Here is an 18076-nt window from a genome sequence, read left to right as displayed (position 1 = left end):
TACATTCCATCACATCCCTTTAATGGGAATGTCCTTCCTCTGCATCAAACCAAGAGCTAGTCGGTGTTTCTCGAATAGCTCTTTACTGAGTGGTTTGGTAAAGATGTCTGCAACATTTTCTTTGCTATCACAATGCTGCAGTGTGATGTCACCAAGTAACACTCTTTCTCTGATGAAGTGCTCTCTGACATCAATGTGCTTTGTTCTGGAGTGATATATTGGATTTTTGGCCAATGCTTGAGCCAATTGATTATCACAGTATATTGTTGTTGGCTTTGACTCATCAAAGTAATCTGCTTCTGACAATAGTCTTCTAAGCCATATAGCCTCACATGCACCTGTAGTGAGTGCTCTATATTCTGCTTTAGTCGAAGACAAAGAAACAGTTGGTTGTTTGTTTGACAACCATGATATAGCACCTTGACCAAGGAAAAATGCATATCCCTGTGTCGATCTCCTGGTCTCATGATCTCAGGCATAGTCACTGTCACAGTATCCATGCAACCGTGGATGACTTCCTCTGTATTCTATCCCAAACTGTCTTGTACCTCTGATGTATCTCAAGACTCTTTTGGCTGCATTCCAGTGAGACTGTTTTGGATTTGCCATAAACTGTGCTAGTGAGCTTACTGCATAACAAATATCTGGCCGTGTGATTGTCAGATATATAAGAGATCCAATGAGTTGCCTGTAGTATCTGTCATTGACTATAGGCTTTTCTGAATCTTTAGTAAGTTTCAAACTCTGTTCCATGGGAGTGGCTGCAATCTTGCAATCTGCCATATGAAACTTCTTCAGGAGACTGTCAACATACTTGAGCTGACTCATGAATGTGCTATCCGAATCTCTCCAGAACTCAATTCCAAGACAATAGTGCATAAGTCCAAGATCTTTCATGTCGAAGTCTGCAGATAAGTTTTGTTTTAGTTTTCTGATGAAGCTATCCTTGCTTCCTGTCACAATCAGATCATCTACGTACAAAAGTGCAATAGTAATGTCTTCCCCTTGAACTTTGTAGTAGAGAGTATGATCTGCATTGGACTTCATGTATCCCAGATCAGCAAAATACTTGTCAATTCTGCTATACCAACTTCTGGGTGCTTGCTTTAAGCCATAGAGACTTTTCTTGAGATGGCAAACCTTGTTCTCCTTTCCTGGTTCAACATAACCGGCTGGTTGTTGCATGTAGACTTCCTCATCTAGATAACCATTGAGAAATGCATTCTTGACATCGAGCTGATACACATTCCATTTATTGAGTGTCGCTAGTGATATCAAGAACCGTATGGAATCCATCTTTGCTACTGGAGCATAAGTCTCATCATAATCTTGGCCATATTTTTGTGCAAATCCTTTTGCAACTAATCTGGCTTTGTATCTCTGAATACTGCCATCTAGATTGTACTTCACTTTGTATACCCATTTGTTGGCTATGGCCTTCTTTCCTGGTGGAAGGTCGCATAATTCCCAAGTGTTATTTTTATACAAAGCATCCATTTCTTCATTCATAGCAGTTTGCCATTCTGGCTTATCTACTGCGTCTTCGAAGTACACTGGCTCTTCGGTAGCCATGATGGTAGTCATAAGAGCATAGTTGGTGGTTTCCACCTGAATTGCTTTGCCTTTCTGAGCATATGTCAATCTGGCTGGTGGTCTGCTTTCCCTAGTAGACCGTCTGAGCTGCTGTGGCACTGCTTGGGGTATTGCTGGCAATTCTTGCTCTTCTTCATCAACCTGTTCTGTAGATGACTGTGAAGTCGATGCTTCTATCTCCTGTGTAGGTGAGGTTTTCCATTCTGATTCCTCATCAAAGATTACATCTCTGGAGATAATGACTTTGCGGTTGATGGGATCATACAATTTGTATGCTTTGCTTTCTTCACTGTAGCCAACCATGATGCATTTGCGTGACTTTGCATCCAATTTCCTGCGATGATCATCATGTATGTGGGCATATGCTATGCAACCAAATATGGGGAGATGCCTAATGCGTGGCTTGTGTCCAGTGAATGCTTTATGAGGAGTCATACCTTGTATCGGTTCGGTAGGAAGCCGATTAAGCAAGTAGTTAGCTGTAGCTATTGCTTCTGTCCAATACTGATTCGGAAGATGCTTTTCACTAAGCATTGCTCTAGCACTGTCTGCTAAAGTCCCATTCTTCCTTTCAGCTCTTGCATTCTACTGAGGAGTATCTGCACATGTGAATTGTCTTCGAATGCCGTGATTTTTGCAAAAGTTTTTGAATGCTGAAGACATGTATTCACCTCCTCTGTCTGATCTCATGACCTTGATCTTTCTGCCTGTCTGGTTTTCTACCATGGCTTTGAATTCTTGAAATCTGGCAAACACTTCAGATTTCTCTTTCAGAAAGTAGACCCAACAATATTTGCTGTAGTCGTCGATGAAGGTCAAGTAATAAAGTGAACCATTGATGCTGCGGGTCTGGGCATAACCCCATACATCTGTATGAATCAAATCAAGAATACCTCGTGCACGAGAGGTACTTCTGACAAAGTTGGTTCGCTTTTGTTTGCCGAAACAGCATGCTTTGCAAACTTTTCCAAGAAACTGTAGCTTCGGAATCCCAATTGCCATATTCTGATTCCTTAGATCTAACAAGTACTTGAAGTTGACATGACCATATCTCTTGTGCCATTTTGCAGATAGTGGCATCTGTTGCATTTGAGCTGACATGGCATGCTTATCTGGTACTGTAGCTAGCATCCTGTATAAGCGTCCTTCCTTGATACCTTTTGCTACTAGCTGACCTCTTTTGGATTTGTCTCTGATAGTGCATTCATCACCGTCGAAGATGACTTTGTAGTTGTGTTCCGTCATTTGACCTACTGACAAAAGGTTCTTGCTGAGCTTCGGAACATAGAGCACATCTTTGACTAATCCTTTTGTACCAATGAAATTGTTCATAGGGATAACACCTGTCCCTTGAACCAGATTCGGTGTATTGTCTGATGTTGCTGTGTAGATGACATTCTTTTGTCCTTCTAATGGCTTCATTTCTGTGAACCATTCCTGATGATTTGTCATATGAGATGATGCACCGCTGTCGATGTACCAAGGATCCTGTTCCACTTGGTCGACTTGATAGCTGAAATCCTCTTTGGGATTGAAATCAGTGTCTAGGTGCATTGTATCAGTCTGATGCAATTCCTCACTTGCAAGAAACATATTTCCATGCTCATTTGCAAAATGACTATGATTAGAATGTCCACCACGATGATTTTCTCTTCCTCAAGAATTCCCTCGATTACTGTTGGATTGACCGCCTTGGTCGTACTGCTTCTTGCGGCAATCTCTTTCATAGTGTCCAAACTTGTGACAGTAGTTGCATTGAATGTTTGACACATTGGTGGATGCATTCCCTCGTCCTTGGAATCTTCCTCGGTTGGAATGATTTCCTCTTTGCTGATTCTGATGTTGCTGAGGATGATGCTGATGCTGATTTTGACTTTGTTGATGATGACCACTTTTCTGATATGATCTACCTCTGTTTCTGCCTTTGCCTCTACTTCTGTTTGAAGCTGTGAATGCCTGATCATTAGAATGACCTTTACGTGCTTGAATGGCCTGAGTCCTAAGTTCTTCACCAAGTAGAACTGACTGAAGTTCTTCCAGTGTTGGAATTTGCCATATACCAGTGATGAGGGGATTCCAATAGAATATTGGAAGGAGGGTTGGCTAAGGGGGAGGGGTGAGAGGGAAGAGAAAGAGTACCGTAAACCAGTATGGAGATCTGGAGACTGTGAAGTAGGTGATGGAATTGTAGTCGATGTAGTGGTCGATGGAGATGTCGAGTTCGAAGTAGAGGATCCCATTGAAGTTGTCGAAGTCGATGGTGAGGACCCCAAGGTGGATGATGATGGCCCCACCAAGGTATATAGTGTAGTAGTCTGCGTTATCACTTTGTTGTCCACATTGAGTCCGCTCCTGTTGACGTGTGTGTTAACGTCCTCTAGAGTAAGTTGCTTTGAAATCTTGTCCTCTTTCTTGTTTCCTTTTCTTTGTCATTCTCTCGTTCGCCTTTCCCCATCTTGTGATGCTAATTCAAACCCTCTCTTTGTTTGATTTTTGGGCAGATACGTGAAGCATCACAATCTAGGGGCTGCAATCCCTCATGAGGGCCCATGCACCCATCATCAGTATTGGCCACGAGACTGAGGGCTGGTGAGGTGAGCTGAGTGCGTGAGGGCGGAGAGAGAGAGCTAAGAGCGAATGAGGGGGTGCTGAAAGCGAGGATAAAGCGGGTGAGGGGGTGTGGGAATGGTTGAGATCATGGCTGGGGGCACAGCTGAAGGCGAGGCTGAGGCGGGTGAGGGAGTGGTTGAGGCGGGTGAGGGAGTGGCTGAGGGAGAGGTGGGTGAGGAGTGGTTGGAGCGGGTGAAGGAGTGGCGAAGCTGAGCCGGCTAAGGCCACGGATAGAGGTGCAGCCCAACAAAGGGCTGCTGTGTGGAGGCTCATCCCAAAACGGGTTGCTGCATGTGGAAGCACAGCCCAAAGATGGGCTGCTGTGTGTAGAAGTGAGCAGGAGCGGAGCCGTGGGCAGGAGTGGAAGGGCAGGAGCGGAGGAGCAGGGCTGTGCGGAGCAGCGAGTAGGGACAGGAGAGCAAGAGCGGAGGTAGGCGGGGGAGCAAGCAGGAGAGAGAGAGAGAGAGAGAGAGAGAGAGAGAGAGAGAGAGGCGGAGGAGCAAGCAGAGGGGGGAGAGAGAGAGAGAGAGAGAGAGAGAGAGAGAGTTTATTAAAGTCTTTGGAAGACCGATGGGTCTATGAGACTGTCAAAAACCTGGTACAAACGAGCTGTGGTGGTGGAGCTACTAAAACAAGCATCCACACCAATGCAAATGCAAAAAATGCAGAATGTCAAGTACAACATAGTCATGTCGGTAGTCGACTATCTCATCATCATCATCATCATCATCAACATCAGGACATCAGGTTGGATGAGGCAATGGGGGCATGAAATCGGCGATAGAGTGCTGTCCGCCACTACAAGGTGCAGCCCTGGCATGTCTCGTGGTCATAGCTCTACGCCTATCCAGGGCTATTGTGACCCGTGTCGGGTGGGACGAGTCCTAGGTGGAGGTGGTGAAATAGAGAAGGGTGGGTGGTGATTGAGTGTCTTCTCCTAGTCCATTCAGGATTACTTGAACCATTTCTGCGGGATTCATAGTCTCTCCTGCTGCTGCAAGTTGATTGTTGTAGTCTTTGATGCGGAGTACATAAGCATGACCGGTTTCATTGCTATTGCGGAAACTCTGGTTGATCTGGTTTCTCAGGGTGAGAATCCTGGATGTGTTCTTGGACTCGTAGAGAGCTGCGAACATATCCCATGCTTCTTTTGATGTCTTAACTGTGTTGAGCTGTCCTAGTATGACATCTTGCACGTTCTGCTTGATCAAGTGATAGGCATACTTGTCTTTCTTATCCCATTCTACTTGAGCTCGGGCAATGGCAGGATCTGCTACTGGTGTTTGTGTAGATGTAGATCCCGATGTAGATCCCGTTGCTGGTGCTGTGACAACAAATGGAGTAGAGCTACTGGTGGCTGGATCGGCCAATGGTCTAGGTATAGATCCATCGACATACTCCCATTTGTCCTGAAGCACAAGAATGGTCTCCATTCGGTATTTCCATGTACCGTAATTGGAGTTGTCTAACTTAGCAGATGCCTCCAGATTGAGGTTGCTAGTCGACATGGTGCAAACAATGTACTCAAAAGTGTCCTGAAAAAACTCTGTATGAATCAACTGCAAATACACTGAAGATGCCAAGTGAAATCTCTGTACCGTCGGTGAAGATAGAACTGCAGTATATAAGATCTGATCTGTGTTACAAGGCTTGTGGCAATGATGCCGGGAATAGCCAAGAGGCTTTACAAGGCTGAAAAATGATGTGCACGATGCCGTGAGATAGCCAAATAGGCTTTACAATGGTGGCATGTGTGTGTGAAATCAAGTGCTATCTGCCCACTGAATCAATCTGCAATGCCTCTGAACTCTGAAGTCTGCTCACTGAACTGATGAACGTAAGGTTTCAGGTAATGTAATGATGTGAAATCGGATGTGAGCGTATGGACTGACTCCGAGTAGGTACTAGTCGGGAATTTCGGGCATGGCTTAGATTGGCAACTTGGGGAATTCAAAGCGTCCCCTCTATGGCAATCTAGTCTACTCTGATCTAGATCTAAACCAATCGTCGATCGATGAAAGAGCAGCAAATAATTCCTTTTCTTTTGTTCTTTTTAAGTGCTGGGTCAGATGCGTCGATGTAGAGGCAAATGTGTGTGAAGGAAGTGGTTTTGTCGGCGAGGCTCAAATGTGAGTGTAACTTGCGCCGAAGTGTGCACGTGATGTGACGAGCACGTAGAACACGAAAAAACGAGCGACTTTCCTTTTTGGAGCACCCTCAAATTCTTCTTGGATCAAGAGATACGACTTGATCTAGGTGGAGGGGCAAAAGGAGTGCAAATGGTACTCAATGATGATGTGTCACTGTGAGTCACATGCAGTGATGATGTGGCACTATGCTTAGCAAGAGGTGTGCCAATGAAGCTCTGTGCTGAGGTGGCAAGAGTGTGCACATGCAGTGTGTGCACAGTGTGCCTGGCAAGGGACTGTGCCTGCAGGGGTCAGTGCTGACTGGACTCTGCTGAGGTGGCAGTGCTGAGTTGACACAGATGATGTCAGCAGGGTGACATGGCAATGCTGATGTGGCACTGATGACATGTCCCTGATGACATGGCACAGGTGACGTGGCTGATGATGTGTCACTGATGACGTGGCAAGTGACGTGGCTGATGACGTGTCACTGATGATGTGGCAGGTGACGTGGCTGATGACGTGTCAGATAGGATTGACACGTGGCACTTGGCTGACCACACCTCAACCGGGGTTAACTTGACTGTACCATTTAACTGAAGTCAAATCTAATCTGCCACGTGTCGTTTGGCTGACCCCACCTCAGTGTGTGGTGAGATTGAGGATAAGGGGTATCCTCCCTCTTTGCCACATGTCGCTACGTGGAGAAGCCGGATGGAATCTCTGAGATGCCGACAGAATCTCAGAGATTCCGTCGTCGTTTTCGTTAGAGAGCGTGGTTGGAGCTCTGTTGAAGATGGAGCCCGTGAGCTCCAGCTATGGCTATGGCGATGGCTGCAGCTTGGATTTGGTAGTGCTGGAGTGAGCCCGTGGCTTGGACTGTGGGTCGGCTCTCGGCTCTCGGAGGTGTTGATTGCGAGGAGCGAGGCTGGACGCGACGGGAGCTGCTCAAGGAGCCGCCTGTGGATATGCTTGAGCGGTGCTTGTTGTTGGCGGCGGCTAGGAGTCCGTTGGTCCAGGTAGTTGTGTAGAGCTTGGAGGTCTGGATGCCGTAGCTGCTGTGGACAGCAGCAATAGTTGTTGGCGTTGAGCAGGAGCTCAGCTCCTCCCGACCGCATTGGCGTTGAGCTAGTGGCAGTCGTTGGCGCTGGAGCTAGTCGAGGCTGGAGCTAGTGGCAGTCGTTGGCGCTGGAGCTAGTCGGGGCTGGGGAGCTAGTGGCAGTCGTTGGCGTTTGGAGATCGTAGATGGCGATCGAGGCCTGCAACTTTAGAGACCAGCTGGTGCTGAAGAAGACTGGAGAGCAGCAGTTGAGCAACACAACAAGTCGGGTTGTAAAGAGCAATGAGGGCGGCTGTTGATTGAAGGAGAAGTCACTGCTAGAACGATGGTCGGAGTTGGAGGCTCGTAAGGAGCTACGATGGCGTTGATGCGGCTGTATGGAGCGCTGCTACTACGAGTTGTAGGCTCGTCGTTTTAGATATAGAAGAGGCTTAGGACTACGTTGTAGCTAAGGACTGCAAAGCCAAAGTCGCAGGGTTGCTTGCTGAAGATAACTCTTGGAGTTTGCTTCTCGAAGGTTTGCAGGCTTCAGTAGTCCTCAAACCTTTCAAGAACTTCTCAAAATGAAGAACAAGATCTCTCCGTGTCTCTCTCACAATCAAAGTACCTTACAAAACTCAGAAATGTCTCTCTTGAAGCTCTCAAAGATGGAAATCACTCTCAGAAATCTCTCACACTATGAAGAACCACTCACTCTCACCGAAGAATGAACGGAAATCTCTTAAAGAAAATGGACGGAATTTTCTCTCAAATGGACGGAAATTTCTCTCAACGGAAGTGAAGGGAAGGATCTCACAATCACTCAAGAGAACTCTCAATCTCACAATCTCTCTCACACTCTCAAGAATCACAATGCCTCAGCGGAAGGCAAGGAAGCTTGCTATTCTCGGCATCATTTGCCACAAGCCTTGTAGCAAACTTATATGTTGTAGTTTTACCTTCATCAATAGTTTAGATTTCTCTTGATACAGATAGTGTTTTGTAGGTTATTCAGACATTGATTTCACAGACACTTTGAGTACATTTCTTGCACCATATCTACGACTAGCAACCTCAATTTTGGAGGCATCTGCTAAGCTAGACAACTCCAATTATGACACATGGAAATACCGAATGGAGACCATTACTTCAGGACAAATGGGAGAATGTTGATGGGTCTAGACCTAGACCATTGAATGATCTAGCCAGCAGTAGCTCTACTCCACCTGTTGCCCCACAACACCAACATCGGGATCTACAGTGGGATCTACAGCTACACCAACATTGTCCGCACTTGTAGCAGATCGTGCCATTGCCTGAGCACAAGCAGAATGGGACAAGAAAGACAAGTATGCATACCATCTGATCAAGCAAAATGTGCAAGATGTGATGCTAGGACAACTCAACATTGTCAAGACATTAAAAGAAGCATGGGATATGTTTGCGGCTCTCTACGAGTCCAAGAACACTTCCAGGATTCTCACATGGAGAAACCAAATCAATGAGAGTTTTCGCAACAGTAGTGAAACCGATCATTCTTATGTACTCAGGATCAAGGATTATAGCAATCAACAACAGCAGGAGAGACTATGAATCTAACAAAAATGGTTCAAGTAACCCTGAATGGACTAGGAGAGGGATACGAGAATTTAATCCAGAGTATTGCCATCCAATGGAAAATTTCGATACTTGAAGAGCTCCAATCAATTTTACTTGGTGAAGAACTCAAGATGCAAGACATTCATGCACGCAAAGGTCATTCCAATGATCAAGCATTCATAGCTTCAGATAGAAGAAGAGGCAGAGCTAGAGGTAGAGGTAGAGGTGGATCATTCCAGCAAAGTGGTCATCATGAACAACAAAATCAGCATCAAAATTAGAATCAACATCAGCATCATACTTAGTAACATTAGCATCAGCAAAGATGAAATCATTCCAATCGAGGAAGATTCCACCAAATCCAGTTAAAGGGAAAGGCATTGTCCCTATGAACAATATCAATGGTACGAAAGGATTGGTGAAAGATGTGCTCTATGTTCCGAAACTCATCAAGAACCTCTTATCAGTTGGTCAAATGATGGAACACAACTATCGAGTCATTTTCGATGGAGATGAAGGTTGACTTTGGTCTTCATTGTTGTATGCACATTTTTGGAATACAAGCTCCCTCTTCTCTTCCAAGAGTATCTTGGGGTGTTCTCTTGTTTCTCTTATAGTGCCTTTGTGTTTGCCACTCCATCCCCCTTCACTCTCTCCTTCCCTCCTCCTTCTCCCTCCCTTCTCCCCCCTCTTCTCCCCTTCTCCCTCTCTTTCCCTTCTCCCCCTTCCCTCTTTCTCTCGTGGAAACACATTGCAACAATCCGGGAGCCGCTTGAGTGACACACGTAGATGGCTCATGCTTTGCATTGCTCTCACAAGGAGTAGCTTGGAGTGGAGGCTCCGATGGCATTCCTTCAAGATCCCCATGACACATGAGTCACCATTGAGACTACACATCTTTGACGCCGTTGTTGGTGAGTTCAAGGTATGCTTTTGCATTGCATTTGCTTTCTCTCATCATCTACCCATTGCATATGGTTTCAAGCTTAACTTGGAGCTTTGTTAGTAAAGTTGTAAGAGAGGAATGAGGAAGGAAGTGTGAGTTTGGATGGAAAAGTGAGAAAAACTGTCATTTTTTGTTGGAAAGCATTTTTGAGCATGGGAAGCTTGTTTTTTATGTTTGTTAGTGTTTTGAGTTAATAGGAATGTAGTTTATAAGATTGCTAAGGAGTGTATGGGGTCAAAACTCACTAAAAACAACCAAGAATGATGAATCATGCTGAAAATCAAAATGGTTTTGAGTGTTGATAGTCACCTCTTTAAGAATCTCTCATTATGCATTCAAATGTTGTTTTTCCTTCTTGTTTTTTGCATTAAGTAGACTAGGTAGTTTAGCATCCCCCCATCACAACAAACATTGAACAAAAACACCAAAATTGTCAAGAATCATCAAAAACCAGTCGATGACATTGCGCTTTCCTATCCCCACCCCCATGATCAAACTTGCGTTGACCCACGGCCTTAGCCCTCATCCCCATGACCTAACTTCTAACCGTTGTCTAACCCACTGCCCTAATTAATATGTGTCAGAATCAGTGATCCTGTCGGTTTGACAGTCGTTGACCCGTGGCCTTGAGCCTATCCTCATGACCGCCGCCTTACTGTCAACCCTGCAACTGTCACCATACTCATATCTCGTCGAGCCAGATAACCCACTGATCGATGCCTAAGGCTCATCCCCACGACCAGTGCCTTACTGTTAACCTTGCGACTGTCACCATACTCATATCCCGTCAAGCTAGATAACCCAATGCCTAAGGCTCATCCCCACGACCGTTGCCTTACTGTCAATCCCATGACCGTTGCCATAATTGTATCCCACCGATGTTATCATCTCTCCAGCCATAGCCTTAGCTCCAACCCCACGACCGTGGGGATACCACCTGCATCCTATCCCACCGACACGTGTTACTTCCCATCCCTACGACCGTCGCCTTAGCTCCATCCCTATGATTTTTGCCTTAGCTCTATCCCCAGGCCCATCGGGATATATCTAGGGTAGTCCAAAAAATACAGAATTAAAAGCTTCAGCCAGATTGTGCCCTTTTGGAGATCTTATACATGCACTTGAGATCGGAAGAATTTTGTCCCAGGATCCCGCGCCTAAGGATAGTGCTTCAAGCTATGCTCAGCCCCACCTTTCGCCCTAGTTGGGGATCGATCCAAACTAGAAGCTCGGTTCCTAGCTCTCACTCAGTAATAGGACCTTGAAGAGAGGATCCATCTAGCTCTGACGAGTTGGAGATCTTGAACGAGGAGATGCAAGACCCCGTGGGTTCGAGGGCTTTCGAAGCCCCCTTCACTAGTTTGGCTGTTGCCATCTCTCTTGCTCCTTCTTTAGCATCCAGATTAAGAGGTACAATCACCAACATGTTTGGATGGTTAGGTCGGATGGATTTAGCAGATATGGAGAACCCCTTTCTCCAGTATGTCTGCGGGAAGAGAAGGTCAGCAACAACCAGATCCTAAGCCGTAGCTAGGGATTGAAACCACCTTTGTGGACCTGGGGTCCACAACTTTCGCAAGGCACCCTCAGTGGGAACGCATGGAGGGTGAAGACCCATGGATGAGGGACTTTGTAGGACAAGACCCTAGTGGTACCCATTCTCCACTACAAAGTTGATATCCAACAACACAAAATTGCAGGCGGAATTATGGCTAAGCAAATGTAGGAGAAGGCGAGACCATGGTACAAAGACGTCGAATGGACTCTACAAATCAACGGACAAGACGGTGGTCAAGAAAGTGCGCAATAGGGAAGGAGACTGATGCATGCAGTCGTGGACGACCCAAAACGAAAGAACCAATCAGAAATCAATAATTTAATTAAACAACAGTTGGACTTTCCCATCCCCAAAGGCAACAAAACAATACTATAGCCTACCCCCAAGGCAAGGCCAAGAACAAAAATATAAGATGATATGTCTTTTTGGAATCAATGGCCATACCTTCTTTTGGACATGTCCTCATGATGATGTGGACACAAGTGTTTCAGAGGCATTCAACAAGCATGAGTCATGTGCAAGGACATCAGATAGGGTAAGGCTAGGTACGCACTGCCTATCCCATGTGGAAGTTGTGGGCAGCCAAAAATAACCTTGGGCATACACTTTGCATGGAAAGCATCTTGCATTAAATATTGCATGCAAGGCAGGCATCTTGCATTAAATCTTATTTACCTGCATATGTTGTTGCTGTGCAGCAGGTAGCCTTGAAAATGACAAAGTTGTGGGAGCCAAAAATAACCTTGGGCAGGTAAGCTTGGGCATACACTTTGCATGCAAAACATCTTGCATTAAATATTACATGTAAGGAAGGCATCTTGCATTAAATCTTACATACTTGCATGTGATGTCGCTGTGCAATAGGTAGCATTGAAAATGACAAAAAAGGTGTTGACTATCCCACGCCTACTGCTTCATTGGTTGCAAAAATGGGTGCCCATGGTTGGGTGGCCAAGGGTTGTTGCCGAACAAAGAAGATGGCAATTGACTTAGCTCTTAGAGTCTCTTGATGGGGGTGCATCCATCCAAGCATCCCAATGATTTCTTGGTCTATACATGCTATAAGGGTCTTTACAAACCGAATGAGTGCTTGCCAACCTCATCACTTGGAAGGCGTATCCCCTTTACACATAGAAATCGAAATGCAGTCGGAGTTGTAGGCGTTTATTGCAGTGGTTAGAGTCGGTGCATCAGGGGATCGAGCCCCACCACTACCACCTTCTACTCATTGGCAGTGCTTTAGTAGGGGTCTTGGCTACCCAGCAACTTGGGCATCTTGTAGCCAATACAGTTTTGCTGATGTGTACATTATATGGGATCAAGTGATGAGCCTCCAAATGTTGAGATTGGGCCATTGATCATGATGGCAAAGTTTTTTAGGGCGGGGGCTTTAAAACTTTTAATTAATTAGTCCATTCATTACTTGTAGCCAAGAGTCGAGTCTGCTACTTGTTGTATAGTAGAGCAAAGGTTGAACCACTAGCCCATCCGCTCGACGGTTTCTTCAAGATTCCACGTTTTTCATCAAATTATATAATTAATGTATGCCCAAAATATCGCGATGGGTGCGATCCATCCGATCTCTCGCACCGTCCTCCACTATTGATCGAGATTGTCTCCATTGCGTCCTCCCCGACCCTCGGGTGACCGTCAAGGTCATGGGGCGGCTGGAATTTAATTCTAGCGGTCCGATTGTACTGTCTTCCTTCTTAGAAGTCACATTGTGAGGCGTAGGCTGTCAACATCAGTTTTCTCATCCACTGAGGTTGCCATCACTCGTGGAAGAAGCCCTGGAATCCTATTTTTCTGAGTTGGCAGCGGTGGCTAGAGGTAGAGCCTGTTGTCACAATCAATGCTGGTCCCCAAAACCTTGACTTTCAGAGAATGCCCAAAATATCGCGATCTCTCGCACCATCCTCCACTATTGATCACCCTGGGGTGACCTTGAGCCAGTGAGAGGCAAACCAGGGGTAAATGTTGTGCATGATGATAATCATCAAGATGGGGGGAAAATTGGCGGGACTTGAAAACCCCATGTTTGAGATGCAAGCTTCTTTCTTCTTGTAGTCGTAGTTGTGATGTAGTTCAAAGTTGAGGAGTGGGAAAGCAGAGGAGCAGCGGCAGAAGGACAACAGCCTTTCTTCTCTCGTTTCCCTTCCCATCAGGGCTCATCGCAAGGGATTTGAATCCTTTCTTCCCCCGGCTTTCCATCCACATTCGCTCACTTCCCATCCCTGCCTCCTGCCGCCCGATTCAGACCTCAGCTCCTCGCATTTGTGCAGAATTGCAGGTGCGTAGCCGTTGCCGTGGTTTCCCGCAGCTTAGGGCACGTAGAGACCGTCGATGGAAAAGGGAATTGACGTGTCTCTCGCAGGAACCGACTCAAAATCGATGTATTTCTTTTTAGGGTACTATTTCTATGCGGCAACTCAGATTTTCTGTGTGTTAGGGTTTTAGTGTGCTCGTCCAGCTATGGCAGAGGCTAGGAACGGGGATGCGAAGGGCGCCGCCTCCAGCAAGGGTCAATACGACATCAACCTCGAGACGTTCGGGAAGAGACTGAAAAAACTGTATTCTTGTTGGGAGGACTATAAACAGGAGTATTGGGGAGGGGCGGATGCTCTGGCTGTCGTCACTCCCCCTCCTTCTGAAGATCTGCGCTACTTGAAGTCGTCCGCTCTGCATACTTGGCTACTCGGATATGAATTTCCGGAAACAGTGATGGTCTTCATGCACGGACAAATTCAACTTCTCTGCAGCCAGAAAAAGGCGACCCTTCTCGAGGAACTTCGACGATCTTCAAAGAAATCGTTTGGAGTGGAGATAGTCATTCATGTGAAGGCCCGCAACGAAGATGGGTCTGTTCAGATGCAGAGCATTGTTCAGGCAGTTGCAGCGCAGAAGAGACCGGAATCGGGCGTCATCGGCTGGCTGGCGAAAGAAACTCCGGAAGGACCGCTCATGGAGAAGTGGGACGAGCTTTTGAAAGATTCTGGTTTTAAGCTGATGGATGTTTCCGGAGGTTTCTCAGAACTTTTTGCTGTGAAAGACGAGACGGAAATTCAAAATGTCAGGAAGGCTTCATTTCTCTGTGCATCGGTTTTGGAGAATTTTGTTGTTCCCAAGCTTGAAGTCGTGATCGATGAAGAGAAAACTGTCACCCATGCTGAACTGATGGACGACACTGAAAAGGCGGTTATCGATCCCAGTAAGGCCAAAGTGAAACTAAAGCCCGATAATGTGGACATTTGTTACCCTCCTGTGTTTCAAAGTGGTGGTGTGTTTGACCTGAGGCCCAGCGCCATCAGCAATGAAGAGCCATTGTACTACGATGCCTTAGGTGTAATCATCTGTGCAATTGGTGCTAGATACAATAGCTATTGTTCAAACGTTGCCAGGAGCTACTTGATTGATGCAGATTCTTTCCAAGAAAAAGCATACAAAGTGCTTCTGAAGGCTCACGAAGCTGCCATAAATGCTCTAAGACCTGGCAATCCAGCTTCAGCAGCTTACAGGGCAGCAGCAGAGGTTGTGGAGAAAGAGGGGCCAGAGTTTTTACCCCACTTGACGAAGACTGCAGGGACAGGGATTGGCATTGAATTCAGAGAGTCCGGTCTAAGCCTGAACGCCAAGAATGACAGGCTTCTCAAATCGGGCATGGCTTTCAATGTTAATATAGGTCTTCAAAGTTTGCAGACAAAATCTTCCCAGGATCCAAAGACTCGGAACTTTTCTCTCTTGCTTGCAGATACAGTAGTGATCCGGGATAAAGGTGCTGAGATTTCTACATCAAGCTGCTCAAAGTCTTTTCAGGATATTGCATATTCTTTCAAAGATGATGAAGAGGAACAGGAAGAGAAACCTAAATCCAATCTGGCATCTTCTAATGGAACTGAGGCTCCATTTTTGAAAGCAACTCTCCGCTCTGACAACCAGGAGATGACCAAGGAAGAGGTTAGAAGACAGCACCAAGCAGAACTAGCCCGCCAGAAAAATGAGGAGACTGCCAGAAGGTTGGCAGCTGGGAGTCTAGGTCAAGGAGATGGCCAGGGTACAGTCAAGACTACGGGAGATCTGGTGGCTTATCGCAGTGTTGATGATATTCCCTTCTCTAAAGAATTGATGATCCAAGTAGACCAGAAAAATGAAGCCATTCTATTACCTGTTTACGGGCTTATGGTTCCATTTCATATAGCCACTGTCAAAAGTGTTACAAGCCAGCAGGATGGTGGCCACTCATATATTCGTATCATCTTCAATGTTCCTGGAGCTGGGTACTCTGTGACCGATCTGGCTTCACAGAAATTTCCTGGTGCAATCTATGTGAAAGAGTTGTCATTTAGATCCAGTGATGTTAGGCATACTAACCAAGTTGTGCAGTTGATTAAGGCTCTGCGCCGTCAGGTTGCGCTAAGGGAATCTGAAAAGGCTGAAAGGGCTTCTTTAGTGACCCAAGAAAAGCTACAGCTGATGCGGGGTAAGCCTATCAGGTTGTCAGATTTATGGATACGGCCTGTGTTTGGTGGCAAAGGGCGCAAAATGAGTGGAACATTAGAGGCACATACAAATGGGTTCAGGTATGCAACCATGAAGCCAGATGAGAGAGTTGATGTCATGTATAGAAATATCAAGCATGCTTTCTTTCAGCCAGCAGAAAGGGAGATGATCACATTACTGCATTTCCACTTGCACAACTTCATCATGGTTGGCAACAAGAAGACCAAGGATGTACAGTTTTATGTGGAAGTAATGGATGTGGTTCAGACCCTAGGAGGGGGCAGGCGTAACACATATGATCCAGATGAGATAGAAGAGGAGCAGCAAGAAAGGGATCGAAAGAATAAGATAAACAATGAGTTCCATCTATTTGTAAAGAGGGTGTCGGAGCTTTGGGAACAGCCTCAATTCAAAGACCTGGATTTGGAGTTTGATGTGCCTTTCAGGGAGCTTGGTTTCCATGGAGTGCCTCACAAGGCTTCAGCTTTCATCGTTCCCACGGTGAATTGCTTAGTAGAGCTAATAGAACAGCCTTTCCTCGTTGTGACTTTGAATGATGTAGAGATAATTAACTTGGAGAGGGTAGGACTCGGGCAAAAAGCTTTTGATATGACTATTGTTTTCAAGGACTTCAAGAGAGATGTGCTTCGGATTGATGCAATTCCTTCCACGTCTCTTGATGGTATTAAAGAATGGCTGAATTCCATGAATATCAAGTACTATGAAAGCAGGATGAATCTGAACTGGCGTCCGATTTTGAAAACTATTTTGGATGATCCTGAGAAGTTTATTGAAGATGGTGGTTGGGAGTTCCTAAATATGGAGGTTAGTGATTCTGATTCTGAAAACTCAGAAGAATCAGATGAAGGGTATCAACCTTCTGATGTGGAGGAAGTATCAGAATCTGAAGATGAGGATTCGGATGATGAGTCTGTTGTGGAATCAGAGGAGGAGGAGGAGGAAGAGGAAGACTCAGAGGAAGAGGAGGGCAAAACATGGGATGAACTTGAGGCAGAAGCAAGAAAAGAAGACAGAGAAAAAGGAGATGAGTCTGATAGTGAGGAGGAGAGAAGGAGAAGGAAGGCAAAGGTTGTAGGCAAGGCCCGCGCACCTGACAGAGATTCTCGTCAGATGCCTTTGAAGAGACCAAAAGTAAGGTAGATGTAATGAAAGGGCTAATGTGCAAGGATACCATGAACAGAGTAGCCTGAAGTCAAGATCACGTTTTCTGACATTAGGACAATGAAACTTGTAATTTGTTGTAGGATTTTTGTTATTTATCTCAACAGGCATGAGATCTTGATGCCAGCTTTGGGGCCACAAATCTGGTATTGGTGCTGCTTTCTTGTTTCTTCTGTAAAAAGTGTTTGTAGTGCAAAACATCTACAAGAGTCTATTTCTTACTATTAGTGCCTCCTTACGTCTGTTTATATGTGACATGGTGGTTTTAATCCTGTTAATGAGCGGATGCTGCTGTTTGTGGAATGGGGAACTCCGGCCATCAATGGCCAGCAAATTTGTGGACCACTGACTGTAAGGGGAACCTTGTAACTAGGGGGAGCATTCCCTGATAGGGTCCCCCCAGCCCCCCCCCCCCCCTCCCCCTTCTTTCCAGGCTGCCCCTCTTTGCATTTGTGTGGCCATTGGTTGGCTTAATATTGCCTATGGCACTTTCTGAAGTACAAATTCCACGTCCACTCAATAGTGTATCTTGATGGTTGCATCTATGCACTTTCATGAGATGGATGATGATTTGCTTTCGATCTGGGTTGGGGTTCCCCATTCCCTGGATTATTTCTGCTCCCTGGTAACAATGATTGGATTAGGGCGATCAAAACTTGAGACATGTATGCAACTCAATATTGATTCTAGCTCTTTCTTCCTGCAACATTTATGGTGATTTGGTATGGAGGTTTGATACAGCTGTTCTTTCCGTCAGGCTTATTTTTATTGTTATGGTGTGTCATCAATACTGTTTGAAATGGGATATCTTTAAAATTGTTAAAGGGCATAGCTTAAACTGCTATAAGTGAAAGGTGTAATTCTTTTATTTTGAACTGGTACCAATTGAAGTCCTTGAAATGATTGGCTTAGCTGCCAAAATG

At 45.7% G+C, this 18076-nt stretch overlaps 1 protein-coding gene across 2 annotated transcripts; it reads left to right on the top strand.

Moving 5' to 3' along the window:
• The first annotated feature begins 13530 nt into the window (after positions 1-13530).
• On the top strand, positions 13531-17279 carry LOC147886765 (FACT complex subunit SPT16-like). 2 transcript variants are annotated; one of them, XM_087395023.1, is made up of 2 exons: positions 13531-13764; positions 13932-17279. In XM_087395023.1, the coding sequence occupies exon 2, from the start codon at positions 13947-13949 to the stop codon at positions 17130-17132; it is 3186 nt and encodes a 1061-aa protein (XP_087251149.1). In that variant the 5' UTR covers positions 13531-13764; positions 13932-13946; the 3' UTR covers positions 17133-17279. The 2 variants fall into 2 exon arrangements, with proteins under 2 accessions (XP_087251149.1, XP_087251150.1); XM_087395024.1 differs by having other exon boundaries at positions 13924-17279.
• The last annotated feature ends 797 nt before the right edge of the window (positions 17280-18076 follow it).

The sequence above is a fragment of the Dipteris shenzhenensis genome, chromosome 24 (assembly GCF_047967505.1).
Source record: "Dipteris shenzhenensis isolate YYH24624 ecotype China chromosome 24, Dip_SZ_1.0, whole genome shotgun sequence".
In the NCBI taxonomy this organism is placed as follows: Eukaryota; Viridiplantae; Streptophyta; class Polypodiopsida; order Gleicheniales; family Dipteridaceae; genus Dipteris; species Dipteris shenzhenensis.
This window is presented reverse-complemented; position numbering and strand designations above follow the sequence as displayed.

Coding starts and splice junctions, on each gene's coding strand:
- LOC147886765 (XM_087395023.1), top strand. CDS start 13,947: ATGGCAGAGGCTAGGAACGGGGATGCGAAGGGCGCCGCCTCCAGCAAG.